Here is a 12096-nt window from a genome sequence, read left to right on the forward strand (position 1 = left end):
CACAGTCACATCAATGTTTATTCTCTGAGTCCGGGTCCCACACAGTCTGTGACACTCCCTCCCCCTCCCCTTCCCGCCCCTTGAAGTGGCCCGGAGCCAAGCCCCACCTCCAGCTCAGCTCAGCCAACCCCTGTCCAGCTTCCAGGAGCCTTATTTACATTTCCGGGAGCTGCTGCCCAATAGAGAAGCAGCACCCGCCTCGCCTCCTGAGGGGGCGGTACTCCCAGTGGACTGCACCACTCTTGGGATCCAAGGATGGGGGAAAGCGCTTCCACGAAGGTCCCAGCGACAAGAGGGTGGTCTCCCTTCAAGGCAGGGTAGGGAGTTCAGTGGAAGAGGGGGTTCTGGCCATTGAAGAGGCCCAGCAGCCCGCTGTCTGGGGTGGGATCCTTGATGATCTTCTGGATCTGTAGGGGGAAGAGGGGGAGTCAGGAAGAGTCAGGGGTCCCTGTCTCCATAACAGATCCATGACTTCTCCATTTTCATCTCCCTCGCCCTTTGGCAGCAATTGGCCAAACTAATCTCTTCCTCTTTGAAAAATTTACCTGGGGCCTCCCTTTCACCATAACCACCAGGGTTGGTTAGCTCTTGGTCCACCTTGCTGGTTTGGATCGCTAAGGGTGAATGGCTCTGTCCTGGGGCTCCTTGTCTATACCTGCTTCTATCCCTCAACTCTCAAATCCAGCCTGCACTTTGCCCCTCAAATCTGGGCTCACTCATCCAACTGCCTCTTAGCTGTCAGTTGCCACTTGACCTCTCAACGTCATCGCCCCACTCCTACCCCCATCAGCAGACAGCTTGAGCATCTGTGCTCAAGCTGCAGCCTCCCTCTAGGCTGCCTTCTCACATATTGCACCCATCAACAATGCCTGTCATGCCTGTAACCTCCAGAAAGTAAAAAGTAAAAATAAGCAAAGCCTGTATCCCCTCTGCCTCCACCCTGATCTCCCCTCCTTTCTGCTACATATCCATTGGCCACCCAGCACCAAACACAGATCAGACAGTGGTCATCTCCCCAGCGCAAAACCCCCATGGCTGTCCCTCCCCACCACACCAAAGTCTTTGGGAAGACTCTGCTCTGGCTCCTCCCTGTCTCCGCTCCTGTACTCAGCCAGGGCTCACCATGCCTCACTATGGTTCCTGGAATAAGTCAAGTTTAGTCCTACCTCCAGGCCTTTGCCCTAGCTCTTTCCTCTGCTAGGAACACTTTTTGGATGACTGGCTGCTCCACCCCTTCCAAGAGGTGCCTCCCTGCTGCCAGCCACCATCTGATTTCTCACACACTCCACACATTCCCTCCCCAGCTCCAGGGTGCAATGTATAATTGAATGCAGATGCTTTTGCTATTGCCCCTGGACCTGCCACAGTGGCTGGCATATAGCAGTTGCTCAATAAATGCTCAACAGAACTGAACCAAGAGGATGAGAATGGACAGACCTCAGAGGATCTCAGAGGAATTTGATATTCCAGGATGTCCCATTACCCGAAGGGCCAAGGGTGTGAAGCAGCAGAGGCTACCTGGTCAGACCTGGGTACTAGGAAGGCCACGTGGGTGATGGGTGTGGAGGCTGGACCTAATAGCCACAGATTGGAGGGGTTGGGTGGGTAGGGGTCAAGGGCTCCCACCTGCAGGGCCCCTGCTAGACTGTTCTTTCCCCTGTCTGCCTGGCTCCCACTCATCTTCAACTTGCTCTAAAATTGCCTTCTTCCAGGGGGCCTCTGGACCACCCTAGGCACCCCCTCCTCTGCACACCTTGCCCCTTCCCCTGATTTATCTCTCTCTCCAGTCCTCATGGCCGTAGTACAGCTCCCTTCACTGATTTATGATGTTGACCCACAGTCTCCCCCACTAGAACTTAGCGCCACTGGAGGGGGCAGCCTGCTATGTTCCTGGATGTATTCTGCAAATATGCTACGGGTGCTAAAAAGATACCTGCCCTTTGCCTGGGGGGTCAGGGAGGTGTCGGGAACAGGGGGGTCAGTACCTCCTTGAACTGGGGGTGGGCGGCATCACCCACGAGCTGCAGAATGAGTCCTTCACTGGTGGAGAGGAAGGCACCGCTCTGCCGCATCCGGGACAGTGCCACCAGCCGGTCCACCTGGCTGCAAGCGGGAGGGAGAGTGCCAGCAGTTTGATCTAGACACTCAGACACCTGGCAAACTCAGCAGGGATCCTGCCCACTGGTTCTTCCTGGGTGCCCCAAACCCACCCCACATGCACCCCACCCTTCTGGGGGACCCTCTCACCTGCGGGAGGTGCAGGCATCCACCACCACATGGACCTGCAGACCCCGGTCCAGGAGGTCCAGGGCCGTGTGCTAAGGACAGAAAGAGGTCAGGGCCGACCCCAAACAAGAACAGGGGTCCTGAGTGAGTGAGTGGGGAACCAGGATGGGGATGAGGGAGGCTTGGATCACAGCAGGAGGTCCCTAGATTACAACATGATCCTAGGAAGGATGGGAGCCACTGGTAAAGAGAGGGGTCCTGAAGGAAGGTGAAAGTCCCAGGTCCAGAGGGGAGTCATAGGTCAGGAAGGGGAGGACAGAGGGTTCTGGGTCAGGAAGGACATCCTTTTTAGGTTGGGGAGGTCCCAGGTGTGAATGGAGATCCCAGCGGTTCAGTTGGTGTCTCACCAAAATGCAGGCCTGTGTTTCCAGGCCACAGAGGAGCACAGAACACAGCTGGGGCCGCATGTCCAGCTCCTGCTGCACCACTGGCACCATGCTGAAGCAGGTCTTGGGCCATGGCTGTAGACCCTCAGCCCCCAGCTCGGGCACCGTGGGGCCCAGGCCTTGTGGGTACTGTTCAGTCAGCACGGCTGGCACACCTAGCAGCCGGGCCACCTGTTGGGGGGCGGGGAGGAGCAAAGGTCTGAGCCCAAGGTTGGAGCCTAGGGGTCTGGACTCCTAGATCTGAGGGAGGAGGGGCTGTGGGATGGACTCCCAGGTCTGAGGGAAGAGGGGTTGAGGGTCTGAATCCCTGGGTGTGAAGGAGGAGGGGCTGGGGGTTGGATCCCTGGGTCTGAGGGAGGAGGGAATGGGGAACTGGACCCCTGGGTCTGAGGGAGGATGGTCTGGGGTCAGGACCCCTGGGTCTGCGGAAGGAGGGTCTGGGGTCTGGATCTCTGGGTCTGAGGGAGGAGGGGGCTGTACCTTGAGCATGCGGGCAGCCACAGAGACGATCTGGGGGAAGTACACGGTGTGGCGGAACTTCTCCTGCATGTCACACAGGAACAGGATGGATGATCCAGGGACAACTCGCCCCAGGCCGGGCCGCACAGCTGCCATGTCCTGGGGTGGGCAGAGGGGCTGAAGGAGTGGGATCAGGCAGGGAGGGCGATTCTCTGCATGTCCAGGGTCCACACATTTAGACCCTAGGCTTCAACTGTGATCTTTCCCCAGGGGGAATCCAAGGTCTTAGTGGTGAAGTGTCCCGCCCAGGGGCCCACTGCCTGTGAAAGGGAGCAGGATGTGAGCCCTGAGGCAACAGGAGCTGCATTCCCCCAGCTGCACCACCTCCCTCTTTCCTGTCCTAGCGGCAGTGGCAGTGACCTGGGATCCATCAGTCTGACTGCCTTCTCTGCGACCAGTTTACCCCTGTGTAAAACACACCAGCAGAACTCCCCTCCAGGTCTTAGAAAGGCTGGTGTACCCATACAATGGAATATTATTCAGCCATGAAAAGGAGCGAAGTGCTAACACATGCCATAGCATGGGTGACCTCACCATGATGCTTGGTGAGACAGCCCAGTCACAAATGACCCCACCCAGGAGTCCATTACATGAACTGTCCATAATGGTTGAGTCCATGAGGACAGGAAGCAGGCTGGTGGTGCTTCCACCTCGGGGTGAGGGGTGGCAGAGATAATGAAGGGTAACTGAAAGGGAGTATAGAGTTTCCATTTGGGGAGATGAAAACATTCTGTAACTAGATAGTAGTGATGGTTACACAATATCATGGATATACTAAATGCCTCTAAATTTTACACTTTAAAATGGTCAAGATGGTAAATTTTAGGTTATGTGTCTTTTACTGCAATTTTTTTAAAAAGAAAGAAAAAAAATTAAGGGGGGCTGGTAGAGCCACCTGACCAGTAACCCTTTTAAAGGGAGGGACACTGACTCCCAGGGGTCCTGCATCCTGCAGGGATTAGAGGCATGCCTGCCTCCCTGTCAGAGCATCTGAGCATCTGGACCCTGGACTCGAGTCTCGCATGTCCCAGCTCATGTACCCAGGAGTCTTGTGTCCTTGGGTCCCCAAGTTGCTGCACAGATGGAAGTTCCAGCTCCCTCTCTGCATACTTACTCATTTATTTATTAATTTATTTAGGAAACAGAGACTCTGCAGACCCAGTAGAGAGCAAACTAGATGACACTCCTTCCTGGCAAGCTTTAAAGCTGAGTGATGAGTCCCTAAGATGTTTGTGATTGTTCTTTAAACTGAACACATCTACCACTGATAATGTTTTCTGTGTGTGACATAGCTAAAATTTAAATAAAATCTTTGAAAATCCAAAGCTGACCCTATTAACCCCACCACCACCACCTCAGCTCTCCTTAACACCCCCTTGGCTTCCTCAGGACTAAGGTGTAAGCTCCTCCCACAAGACTCTGGGGACCATTCCAGCCTTGATGGCCCAGTCCCACCTCAGGGCCTTTGCCCATGCACTTCCCTTCACCTGGAGTGCTCTTCTCACTCCCTTCAAGGTGTTAACTCTTCAGGAGACAGGAGGGACAGGGTCAGGTTGGGGAAGGGGAGGGATGGAATGTTGGAGAGCCTGTGACAAGTGTCTGTAGTAATGAAGAGCTCCCCGTTGGGCTGGTAGGAGTGTGGACTACAACAACCCCTAGGGATAACCACATGGCCGCATATCTCAAAATTACAGAATCACAAACCCTGTGACCCAGGGAACTCACTCCTAAGTATTTATCCTGCAGACATGTGACACAAAGTTATTCATTATGGGACAAAGTCATTCATTACAGAACAAGGTTATTCATTATGGAACTCTTCCCAGGGCAGAGGACTAGAAATAAATCTAAACATCCACATTTCAGGTATTGGTTATATAAGTTATGGTATATCCACACTATGGAATTCTTTGCAGCCAGGAAAAATCACAAGGAAGATCTTTAAGTACCAGTGTGGAAAAGTGTCCAAGAGATGTTAACAGTGAGGGGAGAAAAAGCACATAGTGTGTATAGCACTGCTCCCATCTGTGCCAAAAAACAAAAGTTTCTTAGAAGTTCCAGTCTATGTCTGCTCTCTCTGGAAGCCATTTAAGGAGCAGGCTCTTCCTGCAAGGACAGGCCTCTGAGGGGCAGAGTGTAAAGGACATTTGATTTTCACTGTGTGCAACTCACAATTTTGGACAATGTGTAACAAGTTGTCTAGTCAGGAATAAATACAAGAAAAAAAGATTTACATAAGGTGAGAACCTATCAAAACCAATCTGTGGAGTTAAAGTTATGATAATGGTTACCCATGGGGGGCAGTGAGGAAGGAGATACAAGGCAGGCATCTGGGGTGTGGGGGATGTTCAACCTCTGGATGGACGCTGCTCACACCAGAGCGTTCTCTTTGTGAAGTTACTTGAGCTCTGTACCCGTGGTTTGTATGTTTTCCTATGTCTGTGATATATATATACCTCCATAAAAAGTTTTCAAGGTATAAAATGGGGAAGACTCACTGGCCGCCATGGGGCTGGACTGGAGGTGGAGGCCAGGGAGAAAGTGGGGGCTGGGATCCAGGTGGTCAAGGGTGAGGCCTGGGCTCCAGTTTAGGCAGAGAGGACAGAGAAGGGCAGGAAAGGGAGCTTCAGGGGGCAGATGGGCCTGGCTATGGGGGAAGGAGGAAGAAGGAAGATCCTTAGGTTTTCGTTTGGTCCGAGGGTGGAAATTCCCAGGGACTATTTGGGGACCTGGAGAGGGGAATTGACTTTAGGGATAGATTGAAAAATTTGGGGGGGGGTGAATGTGAGCAGGGGGTCTGGGCTGGAGACAGAACTAGGGGTTCTCTCGGGGAGTGATGAGAAACCAGAACGCACCTCTGAGTGGAGGGAGCCCAAGGCCGGAGGGGGAGGGGCGGCCCGAGGTGGGCGGCAACCTGAGGAGCGAATGGGGCTGTTTAGATCCCCACGTGGCCTGAGGAATCCGGTTCTGCAGCCAAGACTAGCTGTGTGACCTTGGGCAAGTTTCAGGCTCTGTTTGAGCCTCAGTTCCCTCCTTGGGGTCAAACCGACCCACCACGCAGGGATGATGCGGAAACTTAGCAGAGCGGGCGGAAGTGACCCGGGGGTTGGCCGCGGCCGGGGAAGTCCTGGCAGTTTCCCCACCAGCCTGGGGGGAGGTCGGTCCCAGGCAGCGCGGGAGGGGCCTCACACCGAAGGCGCCGGGATCGAGCCGGGCCCGCCCTCCGTAGGTGAGGCCTGGAGTCACTCACCTCTCGCAGCCGGGACTTCAGCGGCTCCGGTCCTCCCTCGGGGTTCCCAGGCCGGGTTACCGCTTCGCACCGAATCGAAACTTGCCCCGCCTCCGCCCAGCTCCGTCTGCGTCCCGCCTACCCAGGCCGAGCCGCCCAATAGGCACTCGCCTCGCTCTGTTCAGCCCCCTCTCCCAGCCAATCCTCAAGCGTCGCTACTTCAGCCTTGTTGGAGGGGATGTGTGGGCCCCACTGAATGTCCTGAGAGCATTATTGATCCGCCGGTGGCGCGGCGGGGAAAGAGCGTGTCCGGCCAATGGAAAGTCGTGAGAGGCGTGAGAGGCGGGCCTAGGGAGGAGTGGCACTGTGTGTACGGAGAATGCGGACTCGAGCTGGGTGAGTGCGTTGCCATCTGACCCGCTGTAAAGTTGGACTGTTGGGGCCGGGAGAGAGGGAGGAAGGAAGGGACCGTGCCCAGGGCAGGGGCAGGTCTAGGATTCGAACCCTGGCCCTTCAGTCTTTAGACAGAAACTTACAAAGAGACCCAAGCATTTTCCGGGAAAGTGTTAAAAGTGCGAAGAAGCTACGAGCTTAAGTCCCTCCCTGTCTGCGCCCGTTAGTTCTCTGTGCAGCCTCAGTTTCCCCATCTTACAGCACCTGCCCCCCCAGTGTGATGTTTGCAGTATTTAGACTGTGCTTGGAAATGGGGTTGAGAGAGAGATGGAGAGAGAATTTCCCATCAGTCTTGGAATAAAATCCACACTACTCCCAATTCATGTTCTGCCTTGTCAACCTTGCGTCCTCACCTCTTACCACTCTTTCCCGGCTCACTCCACTCCAGCCACACTGGCCTTCTTTGCTGTTCCCCCAACAGCCCACCTCAGGGCCTTTGCACATGATGGTCCCGCCGTCTAGAACCCCAGACCTTCCCAGGGCCAGCTCCTTATCATTCAAGGCCTTCCCAGACCACCCTTCATCAAATAGTCACTCGATCAGTTCGCTATTTTATTTTCTTCACAACACTAATTACAATCTGAAATTAGAAATTTATCTTGTGTTTAAAAAACGTATGGATGTAGTCATTTATTTTCTATTGCCCCCCCCCGCCAATTTTCCCTCCCCCATTCCAAATGTGAACTCCGAGAGGGCAGAGATCTTGTCTGTTTTTATTCACTGCTGAATCCTCAGCACCTAGACCCAGGCCTGGCACGTAACAGGTGCTCAGCAAATTTTGGGGAATAAGAAGAGACCAGCACTAGGCAGAGATGAACCAGGGTAAGACGGAACTGGAGGGATAGTCACCGAAGAGGTGGGGCTGGGAAGAAAGAGTGAGAAGCAGAGTAGGGAGAGAGCAAGGCCTTCCTTGATTGAATGTCATGGGGGACAGGTCCCCCCGCCTTCAGGGGTCCCCTGAGAATGGCAAGCCCAAGGCGTCTCCCACCTGCCTCCCCAACCCCCATGGAGAGCCAAGAGCTCCCCTGCTCCCCCCAGGGCATGCGGGGTAGGGAGCAGGGGATCACAGAAGTATGGGTCCTGCCTCAAGTCTAGCTGGCCTGGCAGTGCACAATGGGACTGTTCAGATGGCACTGAGGGACACTCTGGGGTGAGTGCAATGTCATCAAAGAGGTCGAGGGTGGAGGCATCCAGGGCAGCGAGACTCAGGCTGGGGCTGGCATAGGGTGCCTCAGTGGGGGCCACAGCACAGGCCACCCCCAGGAAGGGGGATGGAGGTGGTGGGGGTGGCCTTTGGGGTGGTTGTCTCCGGGGAGGTGCCTCCTGGGACAGGATGGACATGGTTAGGCGCTGAGTGGCAGCTTCAATCTTGGCAAACTGCCTGCAGAGAGAGACAGGCATTAGCCAGGTGACCACGAAAGAGTCCCCTCCTGTCTGCCATCCCTTCTCTCCCTTCCTACTTTTCTTCTCTGTGCTAGTCTCCCTGCCCCTGGGTCCATTTTCTTGAGTCTGACAATTCAGTCTTTCTAACCCCATTCATCAGGAAGCTCTGAACAGCATGGAGTTTGTGCACTGGACTAGTCCAGCACTGTGCACATTTTTGAGATTTAGATTTATTACTGACCATATTCCAACATATAAAAGTATAAAATGTCTTAAGGAAGGGGTGCCTTTAAAAGAATTCTCACACAAAGGCATGAACTATGGAATAGCAGTGCATCAGCAACGTGGATTCTGCTTCCTGTTTTAAACAGCTGTAAATCTGCATCTCCACCAACCACTGGTTGAAGTCTCCAGCCTCTCCCACCTGGATGACTACATCAGCCACTGCACGGCTCCCCCCTCCCCAGCATTCCTGCCCCCTCAATTAACATGACAGATGGATCTCGCAAACTCCTATGGGATGAATTGTGCCCTCCTAAAATTCCTATGTTGAAGTTTTAACCCCTAGTACTTCAGAATGTGACTGTATTTGGAGATAGGGTCCTTAGAGAGGTGATCAACTTAAAGTGACATCATCAGGGTGGTCCCTAATCCAGTAAGAGGAGATTGGCACACAGAGGGATGACCCTGTGAGAAGTCTAGGAGAGAGGCCTCTTGCTGCCTGACACCTTGATCTCAGACTTCAGCCTCCAGAATTGTAAGAATGCACATTTCTGTTGTTTAAGCCACCCAATCTGTGGTGTCTGATTATGGAAGTTCTAGCAGATTAATACAGAAAACATAATGTTGAGCAAAAGCAGTGAGACTTAGAATTAGTGGCTCAGTAGTAGAGCGCATGTTTAGCATGTACAGGGTCCTGGGTTCAACCCCCAGTACCTCCATTAAAATAAATAATAATTTTAAAAAAGTAAATAAATAGATAAAACTGATTACCTCCCCCCCAACACAAAATAAAACAAAACAAAAATAGAATTAGTGGCTGTGTGACTCCATTTAAATAAAGTTCCAAAACAGCCTAACTCGGTTGACAAGGAAGTCAGGATGGTGGCTTATGGGAAAGAGACACCGTGAGGGCCTTCTGGGCAAGGAACACCCTGTTCCTGGATCTGAGTGTTGGTTACTTTAGAGGGCTCCCTTTGGGAAAATTCATTAAGCTCCACACGGAGGATATGTGCCTTTTTTGGTACTATGTTGCACTTCCAGGGGAAAGTTTATTTTAAAATGTAACTGATATTGCATGATTCCGTTTATATGAAACGTCCAGAATAGGCAAATCCCTGGAGAAACATAGAGCAGCTTGATGGTTGCCAGGTGCTGGGGGGAGGGGAGCATGGGGAGGGCCTACTGATGGGTACAGGGTCTCCTCTGGGAGTGATGAAAACATTCTAGAACTAGATAGAGGTGATGGTTGCAAGACGTTATGAATAAACAAAATGCCACTGAATTGTACACTTTACAATGTTTAAAGTGGTTGAATTTTATGTTATGTGTATTTTATCACATGAAAAAAACATATATATCTGGCTCTTAAATAAATTAGCGAGAGCTGCCACTCTGAAGCTATCTTCTATGCCAAGGAGGATAGTTATGCTCTGAGTGCCCCAGGGAAAGTTTTCAGTAGTGGGAGGTCAGGTTAAATGATGGAGAGAGAGAGACTGACAAGATCCACAACGATTTCATGCCATGTATGGTCCTTGACTTGAACAAACTAAGTATAAATAGCATTTAGGGCTGAAGAGTTGTGACATTTGTGATTTATTTTAAACTATTTAAAAAATATAGATGAAGGAAATATGCTAAGATGTTCTGGACAATCAAATCTAAGAGATGGATTAGATTAGGTGATTCGTGATCCTCAAGCCTGCGGTTCTCAAACTTGAGTGCACAACAGGACACCCAGGGGGCTTGTGGAAACACAGGTTCCTGGGCCTGTGAGCTTCTGCTCCTGCAGGTCTGGGTGGGGTCTGATAATCTGCATTTCTGACATGTTCCCAGGGGAGGCTGAGGTGCTAATACTGCTGGTCTGGGGACCATCTACCTTTTGAGAACTGCCGCATCAGACAGCTGTCTTGACTTTTCTGGAGGTTTGGAAGTTTTCACAAAAAGTTAGAAATCCATAGCATGGGTGGGAGGGGGTTCTTGAGGGAACAGGGCCTGAGGGGACCTGGAGGGAGAAGGAGGGCGTGGGTGGGAAGATGCTGAGGAGAACTTGTCTCTGACCTGGATCTTCTCAGGCCAAGCCTAAGTGCCCAGGGGAATGTGCTTCAGAGCTGCTGGGCTGCCCTCAGGGCCACTGGTGGGTGGCCGGGGTCTCTGGGGAGCATGTGGCAGAGCCAGGCATAGGGGTGATGTCTAGGATGCTACGACAGAGAAGCTGGCCCTGGGGAGCAGGGAGGAGAGACAAGAAGCCTGGGAGATGAGAAGCTGACATTAGCAGAGGGTCCAGATCAGGGAAGGAGGGCTGAAGAGGGGGAGAGGTCCTTGAGCAGTCGATGGCGAGGCTGAAGGGAGTTAGGAGGCTAGCTCTGGAACATGGGGCTGGACCCTTTTTGGGGGGAGGTGCCTGTTTTCCTCTGCAGTGGTGGGTGGGTGTGGAGGGTGGTGGTGAGCATTCTGGGCGTGGCCAGGGCCAGGCATCCTGTTGGAAGGTGGCTTGCGACGTATGGGGGCAGTGGTTAGGCTGGACCAGACTCCCATTTACTCAAATCTGGTTCCAAGACCTCCAGGAGCAAGGACCTGGGCTGGCTGGGAGGAGCAACCTACTTAAGAAAAGCAGGTCCTTGGGCAAGTCACTCTATCTCTATGTGCCTCAGATTTCTCGTCCGAAAAATAAGGATTATAATAGTGCCTATCTTTCCTAGGGTTCCTGTCAGGCATTAATGAGTTCATACTCATTGTGAGTATTGTGAGTTAAAATGAAAGTACTTAGAATAGTGCCCAGTACATAGTAAGTATCAGATGCATTTCAGCTACTATCATCACCATCACCATTGTCACCTCCATCACTGTCACCATCACCATCACCATCATTATCATCATCACCACTATTGTCAGCATCACCACCATCACAGTCATTACCATCACCATCACCACCATCACCATCATCACCACTATCACCACCATCACCATTACCATCACCACCATCATCATCATCACCATCATCACCATCATCATCACCACCATCATCAGCATCACCATCATCACCACCATCATCAGCATCACCATCATCAGCATCACCATCATCATCATCATCATCACCGTCATCATCACCACCATCATCATCATCACCATCATCATCACCACCATCATCAGCATCACCATCATCACCATCACCATTATCATCAAGTCCCCGAGATGCTGTATCCAGTTAGGACTGCAAAGTGGTCCAGAGCATGGGCTCTGGACTAAGACTGCCTAGGTTTATATCAGCTCTCTAGCTGTGTAGCCTTGGACAAGTTATTGAACTTCTCTAAGTTTCTGTAACTACAACACAGGGAAAAGACGCAGGTTTGTTGGGAGCATTAAGTAATACAGCCCATGTTAAGGCCTTAGTACAGTGCACCTGGCACACAGTAAGCTCAAAAAATGGTTCCCATCAGGGGGAAGGAGAGCACAGGGCAAGCAGGGGTGGAGCTGGGTGGGTGTAAGAGGTAGGACAGGCTGAACAGAGACCTGAAGGAGCAGAGGTCTCCATCCACACTCTCAGAGACATGGAAGGGCATTGCCCTACGAAGGGAAGAGCATGTGCAAATGTTCAGAGGCTGAATGGTGAAGTGCTGG

General features: G+C 52.3%; 4 protein-coding genes across 5 annotated transcripts in view; 2 read left to right on the forward strand and 2 right to left on the reverse strand.

Moving 5' to 3' along the window:
- On the reverse strand, positions 1–6577 carry ISOC2 (isochorismatase domain containing 2). Of its 2 annotated transcripts, none has more exons than XM_010991502.3 (6): positions 6442–6577; positions 3153–3290; positions 2634–2843; positions 2248–2318; positions 1986–2103; positions 1–407 (listed from the first exon to the last, which is right to left on the reverse strand). In XM_010991502.3, exons 2-6 carry the CDS (start codon positions 3285–3287, stop codon positions 327–329), a joined length of 615 nt encoding a protein of 204 aa, XP_010989804.1. In that variant the 5' UTR covers positions 3288–3290; positions 6442–6577; the 3' UTR covers positions 1–326. The 2 variants fall into 2 exon arrangements, with proteins under 2 accessions (XP_010989804.1, XP_010989803.1); XM_010991501.3 differs by having other exon boundaries at positions 3153–3308; positions 6442–6537.
- The window catches only part of ZNF628 (zinc finger protein 628), a 22890-nt gene continuing 16672 nt past the window's right edge, over positions 5879–12096 (forward strand). Inside the window, exon 1 of the mRNA XM_064489678.1 lies at positions 5879–6816. Within this exon, the coding sequence (XP_064345748.1) occupies positions 6255–6816 (562 nt within the window). The 5' untranslated portion in view covers positions 5879–6254. The remainder of the gene's footprint in view (positions 6817–12096) is intronic.
- The window catches only part of NAT14 (N-acetyltransferase 14 (putative)), a 25340-nt gene continuing 19930 nt past the window's right edge, over positions 6687–12096 (forward strand). The window contains exon 1 of the mRNA XM_031459166.2: positions 6687–6816. The gene's annotated coding sequence lies outside the window, so the exon portion shown is untranslated. The remainder of the gene's footprint in view (positions 6817–12096) is intronic.
- The window catches only part of C9H19orf85 (chromosome 9 C19orf85 homolog), a 5983-nt gene continuing 1562 nt past the window's right edge, over positions 7676–12096 (reverse strand). Inside the window, exons 2-3 of the mRNA XM_064489574.1 lie at positions 8008–8254; positions 7676–7735 (exon numbers count right to left, since the gene is read on the reverse strand). Coding sequence (XP_064345644.1) covers positions 7676–7735; positions 8008–8254 — 307 coding nt within the window. The remainder of the gene's footprint in view (positions 7736–8007; positions 8255–12096) is intronic.

The sequence above is a fragment of the Camelus dromedarius genome, chromosome 9 (genome assembly GCF_036321535.1).
Source record: "Camelus dromedarius isolate mCamDro1 chromosome 9, mCamDro1.pat, whole genome shotgun sequence".
NCBI lineage: Eukaryota > Metazoa > Chordata > Mammalia > Artiodactyla > Camelidae > Camelus > Camelus dromedarius.

Bases quoted from the DNA above. Each gene is read 5' to 3' on its own strand.
- ISOC2 (XM_010991502.3), bottom strand. From the start codon at position 3,287: ATGGCAGCTGTGCGGCCCGGCCTGGGGCGAGTTGTCCCTGGATCATCC. The intron at 2,104-2,247 runs GTGAGAGGGTCC...TCCCGCTTGCAG, and splicing joins GATGCCTGCACCTCCCGCAG to CCAGGTGGACCGGCTGGTGG. The intron at 408-1,985 runs GTACTGACCCCC...TTCCCCCTACAG, and splicing joins CCCACCCCCAGTTCAAGGAG to ATCCAGAAGATCATCAAGGA.